At 37.3% G+C, this 27,420-nt stretch overlaps 1 protein-coding gene across 4 annotated transcripts in view; it reads left to right on the forward strand.

Annotated features, from left to right (window-relative positions):
- The window catches only part of SLC9B2 (solute carrier family 9 member B2), a 51,109-nt gene that overhangs the window by 15,268 nt on the left and 8,421 nt on the right, over positions 1–27,420 (forward strand). For 3 of the 4 annotated variants that reach the window (XR_012331928.1, XM_019928519.3, XM_019928520.3), the window contains exons 5-11: positions 3,540–3,710; positions 9,191–9,333; positions 10,200–10,327; positions 11,543–11,718; positions 14,988–15,094; positions 17,311–17,460; positions 25,798–25,906. Coding sequence is in view for 3 of the 4 variants with exons in the window: in XM_019928519.3 (XP_019784078.2) it covers positions 3,540–3,710; positions 9,191–9,333; positions 10,200–10,327; positions 11,543–11,718; positions 14,988–15,094; positions 17,311–17,460; positions 25,798–25,906 (984 nt within the window). In the remaining variant the exon portion in view is untranslated. Of the gene's footprint in view, positions 1–3,539; positions 3,711–9,190; positions 9,334–10,199; positions 10,328–11,542; positions 11,719–14,987; positions 15,095–17,310; positions 17,461–22,649; positions 25,768–25,797; positions 25,907–27,420 lie in introns of those variants that run through there. The other variant, XM_073805031.1, reaches the window with a different exon arrangement.

Consider the following 27,420-nt stretch of genomic DNA (forward strand, 5'->3'; position numbering starts at 1 on the left):
TGATGTGATTTGGAGACTAGTTTTATAAAATTCTATAATCATTGTCCTTAAAGCTGCCTGAGAAATGGGGACTCACGATACATAAACACCTCTCGCTTGTTTTCTTATACTTCCGTTTCTGAGGCTTACAAGACTGCTTTTTTCCCCTGTACTCCTTCCTGTGACCCTTCATCAGGCAAAGTATTCTTCTTAAGAAGTAAATCTTACATGTGAAAATATTATTTTTCAAAATTGTAGATAAGAAATAAATTATTAATTGAATTAAACATGATTTAGAGAAACCTTATACATGTACATTCATTATGTATTCAGAATTTCATTTTGAGTATGAGGAGGGAAAAGGGAAGTTAGAGGTTTTTTTTAAAAAGTAGTATAAACGTATGGGCACCAAGGGGGGAAAGTGGCAGGGGTGGGGTGGTGGTGGGATGAACTGGGAGATTGAGATTGACATATATACACTGATACGTATAAAATAGTTACCTGCTGTATAAAAAAAATAAGTACAATTTTTTAAAAAAGTAATGTTGAAGTGGAAAACCCTTAATTCTACCTTTCTGAATTAGTATGAAACTAGGTTTATGCTGTGATAAGATACAAGTTAGTAGCTGGCAATTCCTGATTTCCCATTATTTTTCAGCTCCTGTTACAAATTTCAGCCCCGATAGCCAATTGGGAAATACTGAAGGCCCCTTTGTTATTTTGTTGTAATAGCATCATAAGCCTAGAAAATCTGGAACAATTCTGTAAGGGTTTAGAAAATGGGACATTGGACGTGATCTCTAGCAATATGTAGAGGAGACTCAATGAATAATCCTTTCACTTATGCCAGTGAAAACATCTGAAAATAATTTAAGGCTTTTATCTGTCAAGAAAACAGGAAGTCATCGGACACCAAAAACAAAGTATAAGTAGGAGAGAGAAATAAACACTCAAGCTGGCCTTCTCTCCAGAGGCTTCTGCAAAATACCAATGAACTTGAGATTTATTCTGAGAACCATGAGAGTATAGGAGGCTTTGCTAGAGCCGCCCAGGTTGGGAGAAGTATCATAGGAGAAGTCATTCTCCCTCACCCACACAAAGGTGGAACCCAATGTGTTGGTGGATTTGAGGTAAACCTGCCCTGCAGAGGGGCCCAGTAACTAAACCTGTCTGTCTAAACTGTGGTGCTGGCTGGAGGAGGGGAGAGTTTCCACTAAAAATGGGTAACTTCATTCTGATTTGTGCTCCAAATTCATAGAAAAATAACTCAAACTGAAAATATATCTAAAAGTGGTCCCAATTTGTAAGCATCTAAACACATGGTAGAAGCAAATTCAGATCCTATCTGGAAAAACTCAGACTCAAACCTAAGGCTCCAGCAATTCCCAGAGATACAGTTGCAAGGAAGAGCTCACTGTTGCAAGAAAACAAACAAAAAATCATAAATAAATGCACAAGGAAACATCTCAACATTTTCCATTATCAGAAAATAGAATATAAAATATTTTTGATATCTGTAAAGAACCTAAAGAGGAAGTAGCAAGTATGAGTATAAAACAACTCTTTATACAAATGAACAGATTTTAATAAGAACCAAACTGAAGTTCTAGAGATGAAAAATAAAGTACGGTAATTGAAATTTAAAACAGTGGATAGACAACAGAGTAAGTGGAAAGAAAGTTGGTAAACTAGCAAATAGAGCTGAAGAGATTATGTACAATGCAATACACAAAGACAAAGATGGGAAATATGAAACTAGGGTTAGCAACACGGAGAGGAGAGTGTGACTATTTAATCATAGTTACAGAAAAAAAAAGAATAGGAAAAATGGGGGAGATAAAATATTTGAAGAAATACAGAATTTATAAAAAGCATAAATCCTAAGCAAACCAAAAGGAAGCCATTCCTAAACATATACTGAATTTGCAGAAAGCCAAAGGAAAAGAAAGATCTTAAAACCAACCAAAGAAAAAGAATTCCCTAGAAGAGCTGAAATTAGACTTACAAAACAGTAACAAAAGACAGAAAACCAAGGAATAATATTTTCAAGGAACTGAAAGTAACGCTCAACTTAGAATTGTATACATAGATAAGCTATCTTTTAAGAATGAGAATAAAGATGATTCCAGATAAATAAAACTAAAAATTTGCTACCAGCAGACCTTCATGAGAAATATAGCATGCTCTGCTACAGAGTGTTTCTGTACCATGATTTAGTTTATATGCGATGGTAAATAGGGAACTGTATCAGTGTAATATGGAGTTTGCATTTTTGTACATAATTTTTCCTGGCATATTAATCTTTAACATCATCGAGCAATAGCAAATAAGTACAAAGTGAATTGAACCCTTCCCCCAAGAAAGATCAGGTATATACTTTATTACAACTAAAGATAAAGACTTACTAACTTTAAAGATAAAGCCTTTTAAAAAGCTGAGCACCCTGGGTAAGTACCTTCCTTTGAGGCGGTTAGTTGTTCTCTTAGGGACGTCAAAGACTTAAACTTTCCACGACATTAAGCTGTCTAATGAAGCCACATGTGATGAAGAAGCTGCCAACACTTACCTCAGTTAAAAAACAAAACAAAACAAAACATTAACAACAACAAACCATTTGATTGATGGAGAAGGCTACAGTCTGGATAGGATTTGACGGAACTACTCTCTGCTTAGAGCAAATGCTCTCAAGATTCTGCATCTTGAAATAGTAAGTGTGGTTCCAGTGTTGAAGTCTGCAAAGAAGAGGTTGACTATGGGAGATACAAATATTAGTGGAGATTTAACTGTGCTGGTACTTTTATTAGGATTGTTGTTGTTTCTGTTAGTGCTTTGGTCACAAGTTTTGAGTTGTGAGTAGTCTGCCCAACTCTCTTTTTTCCATGTGCCTTTCTATTGTCAATGTACGATTTTGTAGAACACAAGGTTTTCAAACAGGGAAACATATTTCACATTCTAACAGACATGCCTCTGCTAAAGGAAATACTTCAGGCAACAAAATAATTGTCGAGATGAAAGGTTTGAGATGCCGTAATGAATGATGATGAAAGAAAAAGGTAAGTATGTAGGTAATTCTAAACAAACTGACAATAGAAAAGAAGTAATAGTTAAACAATAAACAATAATGCTTAATTCAAGGCAGAACTAAAATACTGGAGTGTGATTGTTAAAGTGTTCTCATGTTTCTGTGAAGAGAAATATATAGATATATAGATAGTGACTCTCTTTTTATTAACTAATGAATATTTATGGTAAAATTATAAGGAAAAATAAGGGAATAGTTAAAAAAAAAATCCAAGATAGTAGTTTCTTCTGGCAGTGTGAAAGCAGATGGGCGATGGGATTAGAAAGAGCGCACAGGTGGATGCAAAGGCACTGTGGTAATATCCTACTTTTTAAGGTGCTTGGAAATTACCCAGTTTTTTATATTACTGATGTTCTTTAAAACTTACACATGATTATAAATATTTGTATGTGTCTTCATTTTTTTTAATGTTTAGATTATATTAAAACCTGCAGATGACCACTCCTTGGTAGAAACTAGTTTTCCTCGTTTATTTCAGTTACCATGGTGGTTCTTCTGTGGGCTGTAGTTTGGTCAATTACCGGCCCTGAATGTCTTCCTGGAGGAAACCTGTTTGGAATTATAATCCTATTCTATTGTGCTATCATTGGAGGTAAACTTTTCGGGCTCATTAAGTTACCTACATTACCTCCACTGCCTCCCCTTCTGGGTAAGTGCTAAACACATCCTGTTTACTTCAGAGTAAGTCATATTAAGTCATATTATGGAAATAATATATAATGGTGTGCCTCTCATGCCCTCTTCCTAAATCCACATTCTTTGCCACTATGTTGGTAGCTTAACATCAGCCATGGTGGAAGTATCTTTAAGACAGAACTCAGCAAGTGCTACAAATCAGGGCTTACTATATTGTTAGTCATTCACATCACTGACAAACAAGTGAAGTTCCAACCTGCATTTTCATTGGTTCATTTTCATCTTACTCATTAACATAAACAAAATTATCAGCCGATATTCATGGTGACACTATACTCGCTCGTCATAATGTGAATGACTTCTTTGCTAAGCCAGATAGTAGTCAAGCATTTATTTGTAATCTGATTTTGTCAGTTCATTGTTGAACTGCAACCATGGTTGGTTATGGATCTGGAGTTCAACAATGAAAAACAATGAAAGCATTCTATGAGAATCGATTGGCTCTATAGAATTTACAGCGATGATTGTTGCATATTTATAAACTGTATTCTGCACATCCCTTATATCAGTAAAATTTATAATAAATATGTAAATATATAAATACACACACACTTTTTTGGACAGCTACTTATTAAGCATTTACCAGCACACCATTGGCTGTATTGTATTATCATGCTTATTAAAATAATTTAGCCAAAAATATTCTTCCAGAGGCCATGAGAACTGTCCAAACATGAAACACATGAAAATTAGTCTTAACACTGGACATTATATCTTTAATGTTTCTTCAAAGAATTCCATATTACAAAATTTTAATTTACCACTTTCATTATACCACAAAAGGCATTTTGTGTCCTTTTCTAACAGATTTATAAATCACTAAGTTTTATTTAAAAATCACATATCTTTCACACATATATATTTGCACACAATTCCTGAGTAACAATTTTTCCTGTTATTTTATGTTAGTGAGGACAATTAATATTGGCTAACAAAGACCAATATTACTTGCTTTTGAATTTGTGGTCAGCAGTTGAAGCTAAATATAAAAAGAAGTAGAGTTATTTACATTTGACCATGCACTATTTCTCAATATACTTTTCAATTTTAGGTAAAAATAAAGTTATTTTGCTTAATTCCTATTATTTATCATGAGTGCTTTTTGTTCTCTAAAGTTATGAACTGAATTATTGTTAAAATGAGTTGTTTCTAAATATGCCTGTATGCTGTGATAAAGGGTTGGCAATCCACCTCTTTTGTAAATAAGATATTATCGGAACACACCCATGCTCATTCATTCACATATTGTCTGTGGCTGCTTTCACACTACAATGGCAGAGTTGAGAAGTTGTGAAAGAGACCCTGTGGCCCACAAAGCCTAAAATATCTCTTATCTGACCCTTGACAGAAAATGTTTGCTGACTCATGCATCTAAATCAGTGCTTCTCAAACTTTATCATGCAGAAAAATGACCTTGGGACCTTGTTAAAATGCAGATTCTAATTAAACAGATCTGGGGGTGGAGCCTGAGATTCTGCATTTTTAATAAGCTAATTATAAGTTTTCAAACATGGTTGTGCATAGGAATCACCTCATGAAGTCTTTTAAAAGCTGATGCCCAGAGATTCTGAATTAATTGATGTGGCATATGCCCTGGGCATCAGAATTTTTAAAAGTTCCCCAAGTGATTCTACTATGCAACCTAAGTTGAGACTGCTGTTCTAGGCTCTATGAAAATACACTTTATACCTCATCCTTTTTTTTTTTCCATTCTATGCCTATTATTACAACAAACTAAGTATACCACATTGCCAAGTGGTACAGACTTGGGCTTTGAGATCTCATGAAATCTCCTGGGGTGACTGAAATTATTCTGAAAGATCACATACGTTATATATCTTAGCATCCCTTTTTGTAGTGTTGCACTTGTGATAGAAAAAAGTTTACCACTTTTTATTGTAGTAGGGCCAGTAACTAAAACCGAAACATTATCTGAATCCATAAAGACTTGTTGAGACAGAATATGTGTGATGATTGCCTGTTCTATATTTTCATAAGCTCATTGAAATAATTGCTAGAGATAGAGGATGAAGGAGAATTTTTTTTATTCCCCAAATAAACGTGAAAACAGTTGCCCTGGAACACTTTCCTTTGCCCATGGTCTGGGCTGACGTGGCCACCTGATTTTGATTTGGATATTCCCTTCTTGCCTCTGAGCCCACATGGGCCTCTCCTTTCGTTGTGGGGAGAAGAACACCTTTCCTAATAGAGGGGTATTATTCTTTTTTCTCTTAATTTGTGTTATGGAAATCTTTTTAAATATGCAAAAGTTATCAATACATGACCAATCTTATTTCATCTACTCCCAAGTTTTTTTGAAGCACATTATAATTGAAAAAAATTTCCATAATACAAATTAAGAAAAAAAGAAGAATAGTCCTATATCAAAGGAAGTGTTCTTTCCTCCACAACCTACATGAGAGGGAGAGGCCAACGGGGGCTCAGAGGCAAGAAGATGCCTGCCAAGTCCATATCAGGTGACCAGAGCAATCCAGACCATTGGCAAAGGAAACTGGTTCCCAGGGAAATTTTCACGTTCATTTGGGGAACAAAAAAATGCTCCCTTCCCCCCTAAAACTCCAAAAAAAGCCCTCTTAACGTATTTTTGAATTCTTGTTAGATTATTATTCTTTTTGATTCCAGGTAGTTACATGCTATAATTAATTTAGGACTGGTTTAGATCCACATTTTAAGTTTCAGTGAGGAACTACTGACGTATTAATGAAATATAAGGTTAGTGCAGCATTTTGGGCTTGGTAATTCATCAATATCTATGAAAATGAAATATGCCTGTACCCTAGGGCTTAACATTTCCACTGCTAGGTATTATCCTGTGGATATACTTACACAAACCTACAAACATGTAAGCTCCATATGGACAAGGACCATGTTGGTCTAGCTGCTATCTGTATTAGCAGGGTATCATAAGGGTCTGGCATGTAGTAGGCACTTAATAAATACTTGATGTATGAACTGTGCTCATTTCAGCACTGTTTGTAATGAAAAATCTTAAAGTCCATTAATTGGTTCCAAAATTATGGTACTTCCAAACAATGAGATACTATTGCAGCTATTATAAAATAAGGCAGATATATATATCAATGGGACTATATCCAGGATATATTGTTAAATGGGGAAATATTATACAATGGTATATAAACATGCTTTCATTTGTGTCCAGCACACACACACACACACACACACACACACACACACACACAAAAGCACACACACACACAGGCATGCTTAAATAGGTATAGAAACTTTTTGGAAGGGCACAAATAATCCTTAACAATGAAAACCTTTGGGGAATGAAGATCAAAAGTTGCCCTTGGGGGCTTCCCTGGTGGCGCAGTGGTTGAGAGTCCGCCTGCCGATGCAGGGGACACGGTGAGAAAATCCCACATGCCGCGGAGCAGCTGGGCCCGTGAGCCATGGCCGCTGAGCCTGCGCGTCCGGAGCCTGTGCTCCGCAACGGGAGAGGCCACAACAGTGAGAGGCCCTCACTTTACACTTGTAAGTAATTTTTAATTTTACCATAAGCATATATTATTCTTCTCATTATTCTTTTAAAAATAGTTATTGTAGGCTAGTTTATATTTTCACAAATTCTAGAAAGACCACGACTGCAGAATTCAGAACTTAGAGACCTTCTTCCAGATTAAATGGCAGTGATGAAAGATGCCTGGGAGTGATGCTCCTTTACCTAACGGTGTCTGGGGCAAGTCACAAAAAGCCACACGGGTAATTCTGTAGGGCGCGGTCAGCTAACTGCTACGCGGCAGGAAGCTGAAATAAGCTGAGTCATCCTTCCTGTGGCCACTGCGCTTGCGCTAAGTATACTAATGAGGTTTTAAAGTAGCGACCTATCCGATGCTGGCTCACAAATCGCACCATCGGCGAAAGCCAATCACAGAGCGACACATGTTCTTAATCCCTATATAAGCAGACTGCTATAGGATTGCGGGGTCTTCCTTCCATCTTTCTTCAACCAAGCTGTGCTCCAATAAAGTGTGATACGAGAAGAATCTTGCGTGTGGCGGCTCGTTATTCTGCTGGTCGGAAACGGCCCGCCGCATAATTCTTTTCTGTTCTCAAAGCTTACATTCAAAACATCCCAACACTAGTAAATTTGTCCAGTCATATAACGGGTGGTGCTTATAAGGACATGGTGAGAAGAGGGTAGTGCTGGAGAACGGAGGGTGGAAGCCTCACAGTATCTGCTGGAGAAGTCTTTCCCTTTGCATGGGCATGAAGTATTATCACTGAGGGCAGGATTCCCTTACAAACTACTCAGTTTCCTCAGTCACACTCAGCTACTTGCAGTTTCTAGAAGGTCACACTTCTTTTTCATACCTTGGAAGAAACTGCTTTCTCTTTCAGAAACTTTTCAACTCCCTGGCCTCTTTACCCCTCTTCTCCTTCTTTGCACCCCTCTGACTCTCCCCTCCCGTCTCAGCTCATACAATACCTCCTCATGCTTCCATAAAATTCAGATTGTCAATTTGTCTTGCTCCCCTAGAGGCTGAAAGCTTGTTGAGGTGTAGTACCCAGTTTTTGTCCATTATTATATCTCTAGTGCCTATTATAGTATCTAAAATACTGAAGGCATTTGGTGAAGGTTGAATGGCTGAACGAAAAAAGAGTCACCAGCTGACATGACAGAGCAATGTCCATTTCATCATAACTCACCTTAAGCCTTTGCAGAGCAGGTTATGTAGGGTCTTTTGTTCTTAAATTATCCTGTTTGAAGGTAAAATGGAATCCATATAGGTATTTATTGACATTTCAGGTAATCCGACGTTGGCAATACTGTCAGGAGCTCTTTGCTAGTTGCACACAAAGGGATGACTAAGTTGGACATTGTACTTTTTTTAATATTTATTTTATTTACTTATTTTTGGCTGCATTGGGTCTTAGTTGTGGCACACGGGATCTTCATTGTGGTGCGCGGGCTGCAGAGCAAGTGAGCTCAGTAGTTGCGGCACGTGGACTTAGTTGCCCTGCGGCATGTGGGATCTTAGTTCCCCGACTAGGGATCGAACCCACGTCCCCTGCATTGCGAGGCAGATTCGTAACCACTGCACCACCAGGGAAGTCCCTGGACATTGTATCAAAACATTTTACATTTAGAATTTGATCACACTTTCTATCCAAATACTGCATCCTGTTTCTCCCTTTCAGGTTCAGCTATTTAGGAATTATTAATTATTCTAATCTGTTGTTTTTATCTTCGTATTAAAGCCTTGTCTTAGCTCCTCTAATTTATTATATTATTTTAATTAAAAGCTTAACCTAATTTCACCTAACTGATAAGCAAAAAAGGAAGTATTTCCTAGGATTATAGGGTAGTCTCTTTCACAGCTAAAGTGCCAAAACCTATTGCCTGTATTTGAAAACTAACTAAAGAGCTGTTTGACTTTTCCATTCTAGGCATGCTGCTTGCTGGGTTTCTCATCAGAAATATCCCTGTCATCAGTGATAACGTACAGATCCAGCACAAGTGGTCTTCTGCTTTGAGAAGCATAGCCCTGGCTGTCATATTGGTTCGCGCTGGCCTTGGGCTTGATTCAAATGTATGAAGTATAAATTTCTAATTATTGACTAGGAATTTTGTTCCTTCACCACTGCCAGTGTTTAGAATCACTGAGCTTTGGGAAATGGAAGTGGGCATTGTGCATGACATTCTCAAGAAGAGAACAGAATCTGTTTCATGCAGAACTCTCCCCAGAAGATGTTCCCATACTCTTTCTTGGAGAAAGGTGGAGTTACTATGTGGGGACAGCACCAAGAATAAAGGCCCCCCCTTTTCTCTGACAGAGATATGGGCCATAGTTATAAATTATGGTCATGAGAGAGAAGACATCATCTCTTTGGCATGCGAAGCCCTATATAAGAGTTGAGGGCTAACTGTACTGGCTCAGGAAACTGCCTCCTATATAGAATGAGTCTCAAGTATGAGGTTTTTAAATGCTCTTTTACATTAGGAATGTTTTGATTTAGAAATGCATGTTTTGGGGGACGGAGGTTTTCACCCAAGCCTCATTTTGGGACCATAAATTATAAATAAAGCTAACCCTGAGAGGGTTAACTCAGCTAGCGTGGGGATTATGAGCACAGACTCTGGAAGCAGCCTGCCTGGGTGCAAACCTAGCTCCACAACTCACCACTGTCATGATCATAGGCAGATCACTTTAACTTGAGCCTTTTTACTTGAGGACATCTACAAAATGGGCATAATATTACCTATGTCGTAGGGCTGCTCTGAGGAATAAATAAGCTAGCTGTAAACACTTAGAACACTAGATGTTCTAAGTGGAACATTCCTGGAAGATTTGTGATGGTCCAGATGTGGGCTGAATATTGAAGCAAAAGCATTGAATGTCATCATCTCTGCATGTCTTTAGAGAAGTATTTTAGTATGTCTAATTTTCTGTTGCAGGCCCTGAAGAAGTTGAAGGGTGTTTGTATAAGATTATCCTTGGGTCCTTGTCTTGTGGAGGCGTGTGCGTCTGCTCTTCTTGCCCACTTCCTCATGGGTTTACCATGGCAATGGGGATTTATGCTGGGGTAATGGTTTTTCTTTATTGGATGAAAATATGCACAGACATTTAGGGCTTTCACCGATTCCTTACAAGAGAACACGTAATAGCATTTTCTTAAGGACATCAAAAAATACAACATCGATATCAGCATAATCTAAATATTATAACTTCAAATGATAGTATATGTGTATAGTGTATGTCTAGCTTTTGCAGTGATTATAATAATTTAAACTATTGAAGAAGTAATGATCTTTTACCTATACGTGATTCCAGACTGGTGAGAGAGATGCCAGATCTCACCTCAGAGTCTGGTATAAAGGATAATAAATGTATCAACGGTCATCAACACCCAGAAGTGTTTTCCTCCTTCTTTTGTCACCAGACTGTTTGAATAGATGGTTCTGCTGTCTCTTCCTTCCATTGTCAGTTCTTATGTCTAATGGTTAAAAGCCATGAGAATTAAATAAATATGAAAGTACTTAGAATTTAGTACTAGTGAGTATGCAACAAGTAAGAAGTTCTTATTTCTCAGGGTTATGACCCTGGAGCTATACTGCTTGGATTCAAATTCCAGCTCTATGACTTTGCGTTATGCAATCTTTGGCCAGTTATTTAATCTCTCTGTGCCTCAGTTTACTCGTTTGCAAAACAAAGATAATGATTGTAGCTTTTTCATGGCGTTATTGTGAGGATTAAATTAATAGATGTAAAGTGCTTAAAATGGTGTTTGGCACGTAGTAAGCACTATAAAATGCTTTCTGGTGTTACTACTGCTGCCATTATGAGTGTCACTGTCAATGTCATTATGGCCTTTTCCTTCTAATCTGTTGTCTTATTTTTCATACTCAATCCTGGTAAAAGGCCTAACGTCACTGGGTTCCAATCCAAAAAGTCTGTGGCCATGTTTTTCAAACCTCATACCATAGTGTTTTGTTTTTTAAAAAAGTTAGATTCGTGGGGCCTAACCCCGTCAGGTCTTCTATACCACCCATAAACGTAACTTTTTAGGCAGCCTAAGTAGTTCTAACACAGGTTATCCATGGCCATACTTTGAAAAAAGTGTTCTATAGAACTTGCATATATGTATGTGTTTCTGGGTTGGTGCTTTGCTCCCATCTGAAAGACTTTAGTTGTCCAAAGTGTAACCTCTAAAAGAGTAGAGGTTATTATACTTTCAACAACAATAATAATAATAATGAGTAAGATACTGTCATAAATGCCTAAAGCACTGCCTGCTTAGTTTTGTTTTAGGCGCTGTATCTCCAGCTGTCGTGGTGCCTTCAATGCTCCTTTTGCAGGAAGGAGGCTATGGTGTTGAAAAAGGCATCCCGACCTTACTCATGGCTGCTGGCAGCTTCGATGATATTCTGGCCATCACTGGCTTCAACACCTGCCTGGGCATGGCCTTTTCCACAGGTACAGGGATGCGTTCACAACGTGCTGTTCTCTTGCACTCTAGAAACATAGATTGTGGTGTTACAAGCATGGCATAGTTGCTTGATAATTAATTAAGGCAAATTAAAATGGAAAAAGTCACCTCCCAAGATTTAGTTCCATACTAGGAAGGGACCAGTAGCTTCACCCTCTAGACATAGACTGCTCAAGCAGTTTGGTAAGTGCAGTAAGGGGAGATTCAAAGGACTTGAAGATTTAGAGAAGGACTAAAACAGCTTCTACATGGAGCCTCTGGGAAGGTTTAATCTTGGAGACTTCACACAAGGGATGAGTAGATTTTCAATGAGCACAATGACAGCAGGCCAAGTGGGAGGAAGAGCGCTCTTCTAAAACAGGAACAGTTTTAACATTTGGTGGGTAATAGCAGCAATGATTTTAATGGGTATCTTTTCCATACTTACCAAGTGTTGGAAATGGATGCATTATGTTTTAAGTAGTAATGAAAAAGAACTTAAGGCATTTTTTTCTCTCCCACTATTATTCAGTACCTTGACTCTCCTTTGGCACAGCATAAATTTAAGTTCATTTTTTAATCCACGTCCAAGAGTTGGAAATAAGATTTGCAATTTCATATTATTGACAAAATGTAATTGTAGCTTAAATTTAGCTTCAGATTATTTAGTGGGAACACGCCTTCATAGAAAGTCATGTATTTTTAGCCTCTCCACTCCACTGTAGTTACTGTCCCATTTTGGGGGGTTATATATGATTTCTGCTGAGTACCTAGAACTTCGCCTCTTCCTGTTGCCCCAAAGTTGCCTTACATCCAGTCCCTGCCATATGTCACTGGTTAAATTAATCTTATCAAAAACATGGCTTTCATAAGGTTACCTTCTTGTTCAAGAACCAGTGAGGATTTCCTCTTATCTATTAAGTCAAATCTACACTTTTTTCTCTTTTGGAAACCTTGTTCTGATGCTGAACTGTTTGATAATAAAGTGCTTATTTGCAGATAAAAAAAACAAAAACAAAAAACCTCTGCTCTACCTATCCAGAAGTATGTTTGCACTGTTCTCCTGCTATACACCTTTTAAACAATAGCTCTCAGCCTCAGCTGCATACTAGTATTACGTGGGGAGTTTTTTAAAATACTCTTGTAGGCACTGCCTTAGGCCAATTAAATTAGAACTTCTGGGAATGGAAACCATGGCTTTAGAGCAACAGCTTGCATCAGAATCACAGGGGATGGGGAGAGCAGGGCAGGGAGGGCAACGAGGAGGGTCTGCAGGGCTGCCAGCTGTGGACTGCCTGCAGAACCTTCCCAGTCAGCAGTGCTGTATTCCCTCTGCCCTGCCCCACTAAATGTGGACTAAATGTGGTCCTTAGGCCTTTTGCTTGGAACCACCTGGAGCTTCTTTTTTTTTTTTTTCGGTGCGTGGGCCTCTCACTGCTGTGGCCTCTCCCGTTGCGGAGCACAGGCTCCGGACGCGCAGGCTCAGTGGCCATGGCTCACGGGCACAGCCGCTCCACGGCATGTGCGATCTTCCCGGACCAGGGCACGAACCGATATCCCCTGCATCGGCAGGCGGACTCTTAACCACTGCACCACCAGGGAAGCCCCTGGAGCTTCTTTATAATGTGGATCCCAAGCCCTGCCAGATTTACCGAATCAGAATTTTCAGAGGTAGGGCCCAAGAAGTATTTTTTTTTTTAAAACAACCTTACTATATCAGAGACAAACTAATTGGCTCCTTTCTACACATTTATAGTAAATTATTTACCATATTAGCTCAAGACATAGGCTACTATCACAGCTAGATGCTTTTGACAGTCCCACCATTTCCTAGCAGAGAGCTATCCTAGCTAAGTAAAATTACTACAGAGGTAATTATTCTTTTAAATAAGAGAGAGGATAGAAACCGTAGGGGAGGAAAAGCTTTTTCGCCTCTACCCACCTTAGGTTCATTGGCTGGGACCCTGTAAATCAGACTGACCAAAGACAGCTTAACAAGAGAAAATGTTTACTAGCATGTGCGTGCGCCGTGCTTACACACTGGAGTATGCAGTGGTGAGTAACTCAAGGGGTGGTTAGAATTGGGGCTTAAAAAGCATCTTAGCGGAGAACAGTGATTTTGTAGAGAAGTGCAAGACAAAGGAAAAGGACTTTGAGCTTTTAGAGGCAACAAATTGGGGAAAGGCGAATACACGAGCAAACTATTGTTAGGTAAGGGCTGGTTTCAGCGCTTTGTTATGTAGATTCCTCTGGTGCTGTCCCTGGGCTGATTAGGGTTCCACATGGCCTCAGTGGTTAACTTCTGTCATTCCTGATGGAGAGGGGAGGGGGAGAGCTTTACAAATTTATGTCCTTTTAAAAGCAAATAGGGAGATGGCAGAGAGCTTATTTTGTATATGTTTCTTCTCAATTGCCTTCAGCTCAAAATAATCCTTATGCCAAAGTGGCATACCTTAGGGGTGGCATATGCTGTACCCGAAATTATAATAACAAGAAACCACATAACTGGTTAGTACATATTTTCTTAGAACAGTTGTGAGTTTCTTAGAACAGTCTTTATATATTGAGCAATATTAATATAATTTTCTGCACAATGTGCTGGCAAAGATTTTTTTAAATTAAAGTTTCCTAAATCCTGTTTGCTATGGGGGAAAATGTAGTTTACTTACCTCTATATTGTGATATTTCAAAGAAGCTAAGCAACAAATAAAGACTTCCAAGAGCAATTTCAAAAATAATTTATTTTCAGATTTAATCTTAGAAATAACATTCGAGAAGGAGTGAGTCCCCTACGTTCATTGTAGTAAGAAAAGATTTTACTTTTATTGCCAAATTCTTAAGTTACTGTATTCTGTATATAGCTACTAAAATCAATATGCATTTATTATTAAAAAATCAGGCTCTTAAATGGCAGTTTGAATACTAGGTCTGTCTGCTCACCCAGCCTATGCATGTAATACAGTAGAACAAATTAGACCTGATTTATGAATTTTACCTTTCATATTTTCTTAGTAAATTATGTAAATTTATACTGAAGTACACATAGAAAAAAGTACACAAATCATAGCTTATGCCTATTTTTAAATTTATCTCCAATAATATGCATACCTTTCTTAATGGAGGCCCATTTTATTAGACATTTTAAGAATATGGAAAGCAGGAAAGATCTGTACATTTTCCTTCTATATAATTAGACTCTTTATGTTAATGATTAACGTCTGTGCATTTATGGATTTAGAATTCTGTCTCAGGTTTTTCTTTTTACGTTTTTTTTAAGGCTCCACGGTTTTTAATGTCCTCAAAGGAGTTTTGGAGGTGGTAGTCGGTATGGCAGCTGGATTGCTTCTTGGATTTTTTATTCAGTATTTTCCAAGCAGTGACCAGGTAAAAGAAATAATCTGTGGGTAAGTCATGCTCTAACATGTCATTGGAGGAGCATTCTAGAACACTCCCCTGAAAGCTGGTGTGAGTTATGTGATTTAGAAAATGGCCCCCCATTTTAAAACTGCTCATTGCAATATTAGTGCTGTCCATGAGATTTATGAAGAGGGCTGAATGTATCAGATTTTTAATGCAGTCCTGGAATTTTTTTCTCTAATTTATATTCTGTATACTTCAAACTTGACTGTAAAACAAATAACATCAATTCTAAAATAATACAATATGTCTTTTTATTTATCTTAATTTTATTTATTTTAATTTTATTATTATTCATAGTACTCAACTAAATCAAGATATAAAATGGCTTTGGGGGCCTCTTTTTTTAGTATCAAAATGCCTTAGATTCTTTTTTTTTAAGTTTTTTTTGATGTGGACCATTTTTTTTTAAGTCTTTATTGAATTTGTTACAATATTGCTTCTGTTTTATGTTTTTTGGCCACGAGGCATGTGGGATCTTAGCTGCCCGACCAGGGATTGAACCCACATCCCCTGCATTGGAAGGCAAAGTCTTAACCACTGGACCTCCAGGGAAGTCCCAAAATACCTTAGATTCTAGTACTATCAAATAGACAGACCTTATCATCTCATATCATATAGTTCAACATTTCTCACCAAAGATATCAAAGTCCTTTACTGTACACAGTGATTTCTTAATAAACAAAGGTTTTGTTTGTTTTCCTTTGCTCCCCTTGTCTCTTAGATAAACATATAAAAGTCTTTTTTTTTCCTAGAAGAACTGGCATTATTTTGAGATTTCAGAGCATTTTGAATGGAATTAGAAACTTAACTAAAGTAGAACTGTACGTAAGAACGTTAATATTAACATTACTTGCATGTATGTTGGTTTGAATTTTTACTGTGCACAAAAAGCTTCAATTGTAGATTGTAGATTTTATGAATGCATAATAGAAAGTTATAGGATTTTCTAATTAAACAGCAAAGTAAAGAGAAAAATGATAGCTTACATTTTGTTGTTTACCGTGTATAAAATGACGTGGTAGGTACAATAAAGTGCCACTAGTTCAATATAGCAGCCACTGGCTACATGTGGCCATCGCAGATACAGAACACTACCGTAGACAATGCAGATACAGAAATTTCTGTCGTCACTGAATGTTCTGTTGGAAAGTGCTGATCTAGTGCACTCCATACAATAACTGATGAAAAGAGTACTGTTAATATGAGCATTTTACTGATGAGGAAATTGAGGCTTAGGGAGAAATGATTGAAACAAAGTCACGTAGCTAGAAAGCAGTGGAGCTGGGAATGAACTCAGGTAACCCACCGCCAGAGCCTGCACGCTTCCAAGCCAAGCACTTCTAAAAAGCCTGCCTGCCTTCTAAAGCAATCAAGAAGTTTAAAAGGCCAAACGGAAAAGTGAAAGGAAAGAGGTACACGTTTCTGAGACTTTAAAAATCAACAACAAGGACCTACTGTGTAGCACAGGGAACTCTGCTCAGTGTTATGTGGCAGCCTGGAAGGGAATGGAGTTGGGGGGAGAATGGATACATGTCTATGTATGGCTGAGTCGCTTTGCTGTGCGCCTGAAACTATCACAACGTTGTTAATCAGCTATACTCCAATATAGAATAAAAAGTTGAAAAAAAATCAACAACGAAAAACTACTCTGTCGACAGCCTCTTAAAACTTCTTGGTATTCAAGGATTTAGAAAGAAAAACCAGGAGAGTATCAAATTAAAGAGTGAACAGAGAACCTAAAAATAATAGAGATATCATATCTTTAGCCTTCACAGAATCCCTGGGATGTAACTGCTTTAGGGAACAGGGAAAGAAGACTTGAAGAGCTTAAGTAATATGGCCAACTACATATGTCAGTGGTGTAAAAGCTGAAATTTTATCCCTGGTCTCTCTGTCCCTAAAGCCTATGTGCTTTTTTCTGCTGTTGCATTTAGCCCTGTGAAATTCTGCTTTGATAACTGCAGAGAATTATAACTGGTATTCCTGGGAGAGGCACCTAACATCTGTACATGTGCTAACTCTACTTTTACTAAGGAAAAGAAAGTAAATGTTCTGTCATGCATTTATATGCTCAGACACAGACGTTTTTATTTTCTACTAAGTCCTGAATATGGAAAAACCAATAGTTAGAAATCAGTTATATGAAATAATTGAGCTAACCAACCTCTCTCCTCCTCTAGGACAAGCTCGTGTGGAAGAGAGCATTCCTGGTCTTGGGGCTGTCTGTGCTGGCTGTGTTCAGCAGCATGTATTTTGGTTTCCCTGGGGCAGGAGGACTGTGCACGCTGGTCCTGGCTTTCCTTGCAGGCAAGGGATGGGCCAGCGCAAAGGTGAATTCATTTTAAGTTCTTCTGCTCATGATCACTTTCTGATCAGATTAATTTTTTCTTTCCAGATACTTTCTTAACATCAAATTAATGAAATTATTTAATCATAAAAGCTATTTTCTATACATTTGTAAATGTATGTCCAAGTTCACACACGCACATCCTTTTCCCCTTACATACGAATCTAGAACTTAAGGTCTTTACTTAAAACATATTTACTGGGCTTCCCTGGTGGCTCAGTGGTTGAGAGTCCGCCTGCCGATGCAGGGGACACGGGTTCGTGCCCCAGTCCGGGAAGATCGCACATGCCGTGGAGCGGCTGGGCCCGTGAGCCATGGCCACTGAGCCTGCGCGTCTGGAGCCTGTGCTCCGCAACGGGAGAGGCCACAACAGTGAGAGGCCCACGTACCGCAAAACAAAAACAAACAAAAACAAACAAAACAAACAAACAAAAAATACATCTTTAAGTAGGAAAAAAAAACCATACTTACTTACTTAAAGCGTACCATGGTTCTATTTCCATGCTGCCTTCCTTATCCTTTGTAAGGGCTGCAGAGTACTGCATTGTATAGCTGTGCTATACTCTATTTAATCAGTCTCCTACTAATAGACATTAGATTGTTTCTAGTTTGCTAAGACAAAAAGCGCTTCAATAAAATGCCCTTACATATACTATATTCAGTAAACTCTAAGGCACTATCCAGTCTTATTATTATTTTACATGCTATCAAGAAAGAAAAAGAATGCTGCCAATTAAACTGATATCCTAATTTCAGAAATATTAAAATGAGAAAAATTTTAATGTTATAGCATATTATTGAGTTTATCTATAGGATACATTTCTAGAAATAGGATTGCTCTTTGAAAGACTGTGCACACTGATACTTTTGATAATATCAATTTGCCCTTTTAAAAGACTGTACCAATGTACATTCTCACCAACAGTATGTGAGAGAATCTGCTTCTCTGATCTATTTTCAGTCTTCAGCTATTGTGCCAATCTGATGGGTGAAAAATGTATCTCATTGCTGATCTGGTGGCATTTCTTTATGAGTGAAACTAATCATCTTTTCATATGTTTACTTGCCAGTGTATTCAAAAGCTTGTGCCTGTTTTTTATAAGATTGTTTTGGTTTTCCTTACCAAGTTTCAAGATCATTAAGGTTATCTGTTTTCTTAATATGTATTATGGAAATCAGCTGATTGCCATTTATTTATTTTAATTTTAAAATACATTTTTATAGATTTGAACTTGACAGGGTCATGTGCTATTCTGTTTAATAAAGAAATTAGATGTATGTGACCTAAACTAAATGCAGATATATCCTTTTGGAAAACCTAAAGACAACTGCTCAAAATAATTAAGCTTAATAAAATGCCATATGGAAACATGTGAAGGTTATAAATCTTGAGATTAGATAAATAATCATATTCAATTATGGGAATCTCTGCAGAGATATACTAGAAATAGAATTTCCTTGTGGGTAAATAGCATTCAGATAGGAGGCTTCCATTCATTCTCTAACAGTGTGATTATAAAATTAGGACAAGCATAAGTGTGAATCATCTTGCTTTAGAGGAGAGAAGGATTGGAAGGGGCTCCTGGAGCCTTGTGTGAACAAGGGCACTGAGGCCACAAGGAAGTGAGCTGAGATGGATTGGACTTTGAGGAAAAGGAGAGTCCCTTTGAAACCCTGCTCTAGACACCAGATGGGCACCTAGGTTTGTTGCCCTGTCAGAGGCTTGGCTGTAAGGCTTTCAGGTGGTCTACTTTTTTTCTTTTCAGCAGCACCTATATTATTCATATAACATCGAACAAGATTTCTGATTTCATATAACATCGAACAAGAGCAAAGCTAAAAAGTAAACAAACTTCCTCGTATAAATTGGGTACTCCTGTCATCCCTCATCTCTCATAAGCCTTTGCTCTTATCAAACATTTGTTTTTCTATGGCTTCCCTTTTCTTGAGGGCTGAGGCAAGGTTGTCCCGTATCGTGGGCAGTCTTCTGTCCAATCTCAGCTTGGGACAAAGGGCTGTGCTGCCTCCCTTGCTTCTCTCTGAGGACTCACCACTGTCTGTCTTCCACCCTAATCTGGGCTGCGGACTAATACACCTGCTCCTTGAAGCTCTCTGATCTACTCCTTTGCCTCAGGACCAAGGACACAGTTTTCACCCAGTAAAGGGATGCAGCTAAAGTTGCATTGTGACCCCTTATCCGACACCTGGGAAGTTTGCCAGCCGTTAGCATTCTACAAACTGTCCCTTAACTTCTTATTTTTGTATATTGTTTGGTTTCTTTTTTGCTGTTATAAATATTTTTTATTTCAGTTGTCAGTTGCTGGGTTACAAATTACCTCAACATTTAATGACTTAAAACAACAATTTTGTTTTGTTTTAATTTGTCTTGCATTTCTGTGGACAGACTTGGCTCAGGTGGGTGCTTCTTACTTGGAGTTGCTCATGAGGTTGCAGCCAAATAGTGACTGAGACTGGAATCTGTCCCTTAACTTCTTAATTGTAAACATTTGTCAGTATTAAAAGAAATAAATTACTAAAGAGAATAATTTTTAAATAAAATTAGTTTTCTTTCTGAGTATGAAAGTACTATACGCTCATTTTAAAATATTGGAAAATAAAAAAAAGTCAGAAAGCAAAGGAAAGAAAAAATCGTTTACAATTCCTCTACCTAAAGCCAACAGCTCTGTAAGCTATTTAAGTATTTTGGCTTATTTCCGTTCATTTATTCAACAGGAAAAATTTCAAATACACTTATAGTAAGTTTCTTCAAATTGAATTTTACTGGAAAATGCTATCTGTTGTCACCTCTTAAAAATTTTCAAAAATTAACAACCAGCTCATATTATCCTGTCATGGGTAAAAGGAGGGAAAGGAACTAATAAATGTTACTGCCACTCTGTAAGGCCTTATACAAGGCACTAAGTGAGTATTCTCACTTACTTTCACAAAAGAAACTGAAAAAGTATTACCATTTCCATTTTATAGAGACTGTAAATCAGAAGAACTTAACATGTTCTAAAACATGTCCGAGGTCACAAAATTGAAAAAGTGGCACTGGGATTTAAGCTCAGGTTTGAATCCAAAGCGACTGGTACTACCCTTATAATACAACTGTAGCATTATTACACAGGACACATTTCTATATTTTGACATCTATTTGAATAACACATATCACATATATTAAAAATGTTATACTTCTACACTTTGCAATTTAAAATTAAGTTCACAAATGATAGGATTTTAAAAAACAACAAAAAAGAGTCATGTCATTTGGAATAGGGCAATAGTTTTAGCAACAGGGAAATCAAAGGGGAGACTGATCCCTACTACAAGTGGTCACTAGCTGTGGGCATAGAAGGACAAAGAGGGAAAGGGAAACTCTGATGAGTTTCAGTTGTGCTATTCTCCAGAATATAGTGTGGGTTATATAGAAAATATTGTTAAAGCTGAAACAAAGCATCTGTTTGAATGCATTTGTCATAACTTTGCCTGAATTACCTGCAGCCTGGTTGATTACATAGAAGGTCAATGTAAGCCACAACCCAGAGAAAGAACTAGGTACCTTGTTTTCATATTTACCTCTGGTTACTCTCCTGTGTATATCTCTTTATCTACACACACACACACACAAAACACAACACACATACTCACACATACATACACACATAGGGATGCCCCATAATTTTTTAAAACCATTTCCTTATAGTTAAATATTTAGGTGATTTCTAGTCTCTGCTATTTTTAATTATGCTGAAATTCAATTTCTGATCAGTTCCTTAGGCCAGATTTCTAACAGTGAAATTTTGGGGTCAAATAATATGAACATTTTGAGGTTTTTGACATGCATTACCAAACGGCTTTCTAGAGTTGTATCCATTTACTTTTCCACTGTAATATATGAAGTACCTATCTCATTGCACCCTCATCAGCTTAGAATAGTGTTTCTCGAACTTGAGAATGCATCAGAACCACCTGGTGGTGTATACACACATCTATACATATGAAGTTAGATTTTTGTGCCATTTTATATTGTTCATTTTTTACACTCAAATATCATATACTTTCATGTGGTCAGATGTATGAATCTCTTATTAGGACCTTTCCTCAATAGTTTTTTTTTTCCTTAAAGATGTCTTTCTTGTAAAGTTTTACATACGTCATCTCATGTATTCTCTACAATAACCTTGAAAGGTAGATATCAGACCATTTTACAAATGAGGACACCAAGGCTTAGAGATACTAGATAGACTGCCTAAAGTCGCAAAGCCAGTAAGTGGCAGAGTCAGGATGAGAACACACAATGTGAATACATCAAACTGGTTCCCTAAAGAAAGGAAAGCAAGAGAATCTTCATTGAATCAATTATGTGGCAGACACCCTCCAGAGCAGCACAATATTATATAAAGAACATAAAATTTAAGTTATGGAGACTCGGATTCCAATCCTGCTTCAGGCTGTATAATCCCCAAAATGTCACCTACCTTCTCTAATACTCAGTTTTCTCAACTGTAATATGAAGAGACTAATAATAACATCTAAAGAATTGTGGCTGTTGTTTGGGGAAATGGAAATGAAGCACTTGTAAACTCAATAGTGCTACAGTAATACTGTTGTTGAGTTATACTTTGAAAAGCTAAAATATTTTATAAAATTCGTTTGTGCCTGTAGTTTCTGATGTTATTTCTTACTTTTCTGCTTGGTTTTCCATATAATCATTAATCTTGCCATTTGTCTTATTTTATTCAAATGCACTCACCTTTCTTGGGCCTGTCATCTGTTTTTTCATCTATTTTCAAATTCAGTGCTTCTAGATGACCTTTATAGTTATGGGATTTTGTTTTCTGTTATATTTTGGATCTTCTGAATCTTGAATTGTTCAGTCTGAGAAGTGTCCACTTACGTAGATATTTAACCCATGATGAAACCTTCATTTCTCTTAACTTTCTTCTTTTGTCCATCCTTGAAAGTGATTTATATTTTTGAAGATTCTTACCATTGATGCATAGAGATGTATAAAGTGGCCTTAACTTTCAATGGACAACACAGTCTTCATTCCCCTTGGCTCATCTTCTTTTATACTTAGCTTATTCTATGGTTCCAGTTTCTTTTTATTTATTTATTTTTTTTTTGCGGTACGCGGGCCTCTCACTGTTGTGGCCTCTCCCGTTGCAGAACACAGGCTCCAGACGCGCAGGCCCAGCAGCCATGGCTCATGGGCCCAGCCGCTCCGCGGCATGTGGGATCTTCCCAGACCGGGGCACGAACCTGTGTCCCCTGCATCGGCAGGCGGACTCTCAACCACTGTGCCAGCAGGGAAGACCTCCATTTTCTTTATAAATAAATTCATTTTGTTTTTGAAGTTATGAAAAGCCACAAGAAGATACATTGTGACTCTTCTCCCTTTCTTAAATTATATAATATGTAAGCCTATATCTGATGTTCAATTAGTCTAAAATGTTACAGTCAAAATACAAATCATGTTTTTAGTCTACAGTTTAGAAGTAAAAATAATTTGATAGAGAAAACTCTTTAGGACTTCTGCTGTCATTGGAGTTCTGAATACATGAAATATTTTTGAGGACCTTCCTTAAACAATTAGTCCTGGCAACAAAAGGCTAAGTAACCTAAAGTTAATATAGTTGAATTTTGTTCTTTACAACTGGGGGTATCAAAGTCTTAGTTTTAGCTATGATATACTCTAAAAATTAAATGCAAAAGTAAAATTTAAAGATGTGGAAGGGTGGCAACTGGACCTGTTGGGGCAGAACTAGTCATTGTCATTAAATGATAAAAGATCTTGTATGTTTTCTAATATAAACCTCTCATTTTACAGATGAGAAAAATGAGGTGCTAAGGGCAAGTGGCTTGCAGTTAGTGGGTGGCAGAATTTGAACCTCATTCATCATCTGATTCCTTATGATGTAGAAACAACTGTTTTTCATGATAGAGGAATAGAATTATATAAAAAAATCAACAAATCCCCTCACAGATGCTGTCTTTATAAGCTAAGAGGAAATAGAATCTTCACCCTAATAAACATATCAGAAATAATAACTGAAGAAAATAGAGAAACAATGTAATCCTCCTTTGTCGGAATTCCATACATATATGGAAGTGCATATCCTTAAGAACATGTAATTGTAAGGGTAAAAATGTGGTCCAAAAATATAGATTTAAAAAAAAAAGTATTTATTTATTGGCTGCGTTCGGTCTTTGTCGCTGTGTGCGGGCTATTCTCTAGTTGAAGCGAGCTGGGGCTACTCCTCGTTGCGGTGTGCAGGCTTCTCACTGTGGTGGCTTCTCTTTGTCATGGAGCATGGGCTCTAGCCACGCGGGCTTCGGTAGTTGTGGCACACGGGCTCAGTAGTTGTGGCTCACGGGCTCAGTAGTGGCACACGGGCTTAGTTGCTCTGCGGCATGTGGGATCTTCACAGACCAGAGTTCGAACCCATGTCCCTGCATTGGCAGGCGGATTCTTAACCCTGTGCCACCAGGGAAGTCCCCCAAAATAAAGATTCTTAATGTTGACTGAAAAAATCTGTTAAATGTAAATTCATAGGTACTGTACTGGGTACTGCTAAATTGCCCTCCAAAAAAGTGTTGTCAGTTTGCTCTCCTACCAATTATTCAATCTTACAAATTGAATCTTACAAAGATTCAATTATACAATCTTACAAATACTTTACATTGTTAAAACTTTTTTAGTGTCTTTTTCAATGTGATTACCCCCTCCCCCCAAAATATGGTATATCATTTTAATTTGTGTTTCTCTAATTACTGAGTTTTAGTGTCTCAGGGTTTTTGGCCATTTGTGTTTCTTCTTGTACAATTACTTGTGCATATGCATTGCCCATTTTTCTACTAGGGTCTCTATCTTTTTCTTATTGATTAGACATTGTTCCTTATTCTGTTACACATAGTACAGTTATTTTCTCCTGGTTTGTCACTGTCTTTTTTATGGTTTATTTTGCCACAGACATTTTAGTTTTGCATGGTCAATTGTGTCAGTCTTTTCCTAGGATGTTTGCATTATGTGTTATAAAGTTATGCTTATGTCAAATAGGGTCTCCTAAGGAAAGAGAAATCACATAGTAACTGGAATAGGGAAGTTTATTATTAACCATCCTGGGGATCAGTTAACAAGGGATTGGCTTGTAAGATGTACAGAGACCCCTAAATAATATAGGAATAGCAGCTATAAACTCCTAGGGCTGAGATAAAGCACACCCTTCCACCTCTCCTCCTCACCTCACTACTCCCTCCTCCAGGGCTGAGAATCCAGACCTTGTTAGAGCCTTGGTTCACTGGGTGACACAGAGATCACCCTGGTGCCCTACCTACAAAATTTACTAGAAATCTACTCTCCAAACTTATAGGAAATCCACCCTCTAAGTGCATGGGGAGGTATATGGCCCAAGGGAGGTGGCTACGAAACCACCCCAGGTATAGGCTGGGGAAAGCTGCTAGCACCATGCACTGCAAGACCCTGGCACTGGAGAAGCCACCTGGACTGCAGGAGCCTTGTGCTGGAAGATCTTGCTGGGAAGAGCCACAGAAACCAGGAAGAGTTCCTTCTCTTGCAATAGATTTCAGCACCTTCTACTGACAATACTTAACATGGTACCAGCTGGCAAAGGTGAAATGTTTAAAGGGCCCAGCTCCATTTTCTGCAGAGAAACAAGGAAAGGCAGATTTGGAGCCAAAGGGCAATAAATTAATAACTGGTACAGCACTTTGTTATACCTGGATTTTATCTTTGTGCGTGATTTGAGATATCCACAAACAGTATTTTTTTATAAAGAAAAAATTGGAAACAACTTAAAGGCCTATTGATAAAGAAATGATTGAATCAACTATGGTTCTCCCATACCACAGATTACTATGCAGCAGTTATGAGGTGAATATCTAGATATATGCACTGATATAAGGTCTTTAAATCATATTGTTGAATGAAAATTAACAAAATTTTAAACTATGCAATAATGTAATAATAATATAATTAATATAATATTATTCATTATAATACACACACACAGATTGTGTATTCAGCAGCAGAAGTCCTAAGATTACTTTGTAAAACTCTTTATAATTAACATTTACTTGTAAACCAACACTAAAGTACCTCATATATCTTAATTGTGTTAGAAATATCTTTGCGCAATTTTTTGCTCTCTTCTAGCTAACTTCTTATTCATAGATGCTACAGAGGTAAAGGTTATCTCAGGTCAAATTGACTCAAATTTCAAATTAATAAAATTCTTAGAACTTCTAAATTCATATAATGAAAGTCTGTTTGTGTGTGTGTGTGTGTTCCTTTTAGGCAGATGTTGAAAAGGTTATAGCAGTTGCCTGGTTCATCTTTCAGCCCCTTCTCTTTGGACTGATTGGAGCAGAGGTAGCCATTACAGCTCTCAGACCAGAAACTGTAGGTAAGAATTTTGCTAAAATCAACTCTTCTTATATTCAGTTGAAATATCTTTAGTAGGTGTGTGTTCAGTGGTTCCCATTGTCACAATTATATAAAAAGGTAACGAGCTAAGTCTTTTAGAGCAGTTCGTTAGAAAATAATGTTTGTCAATCTAAGACAGTAAATTTTATACCTTTAAATATTGTTCCTTGTAAAGAAAAGTGACACTGCTGACTGCCATCAATAAAATGCAGGCCTTAAAGTGTTTTTCCAAGGATAAAAATGTTCATCTAGCCTTACCCTGATCAAGGGCCAGAATTTTAAAGATAAATAGTGAGTTCTATAATATGAACCCATAGAATAAAAATGTTTGTTCATTCATTCTTTTATTCATTCACACATTTGAAAGCCATTATGTTAAAACTCTCTTAATTCATAGCACTTCACTTAAAAATTAATTTACACACATATACTCATTATTTCCTCCTTTCCTTGCATCACAATATTCTTCCGTCCATACTAGGGATCCCATTCCCTGCCACCTCTTTCTGGATCTTACACATAGATTCTTCCCTTTTTCTTATTCATCCTCAAATATCCTTGTCACAGTGTTCTTCTCTTCAGAAGTTAAACAGACTTTAATCTCTAACTTAAAATAATATCCTTCCATTCTGATACATGCTATAACATGGATGAACCTGGAAGACATTACACTAAGTAAAAGAAGCCAATCATAGAAAGACAACTACTATGTGGAATCTAAAATATGGCACAAATGAACCTATCTACAAAACAAAAATAGACTCATATACATAGAGAACAGACTTGTGGTTGCCAAGGGGGAGGGAGGGACTGGGACTTTGGGGTTGGCAGATGCAAACTATTGCAAATAGACTAGGTAAACAGCAAGGTCCTACTGTATAGCACAGGGAACTATATTCATTATCCTGTGATAAACCATAATGGAAAAGAATATAAAAAAAAGAATGTCTGTATGTGTATAACTGAGTCACTTTGCTGTATAGCCAAGATTGGCACAGCATTGTAAATCAGCTCTACTTCAATTAAAAAAAAAAAAGAAATCAACAAAGTAGAAAACAATAGAGAAAATTAACAAGGTCCAAAAAAAAAAAAAAGACACTACTGTGTGATTCTACTTATATGAGTCAAATTCATAGAAATAGAGAGTAGAATGATGGTTGCCAGTGGTTTTGGGAAAGGGGAGATGGGGATTTGTTGTCTAATAGGTACAGAGTTTCAGTTTTACAAGATGAAAACGTTCTAGATATTTTTTGCACAAAAATATAAATGTTTAACTTAATTCTTACTGAACTGCACATTTTAAAATGATCAGGATGGTAATTTTTATGTGTATTTTATCACAAAGTTAAATAAATATACACACATATATTTATGAAAGATATATATATATATATATATCCTTCCTCCATTTCACTTCCCCCCTCACCTACCACTCTATCTCTCTATTGCTCTTTTCAGACTTTTCCAGAAGGGTGTCTATATTCCCCTTTTCCA

Source organism: Tursiops truncatus, chromosome 5 (assembly GCF_011762595.2).
Source record: "Tursiops truncatus isolate mTurTru1 chromosome 5, mTurTru1.mat.Y, whole genome shotgun sequence".
Taxonomy (NCBI): Eukaryota; Metazoa; Chordata; class Mammalia; order Artiodactyla; family Delphinidae; genus Tursiops; species Tursiops truncatus.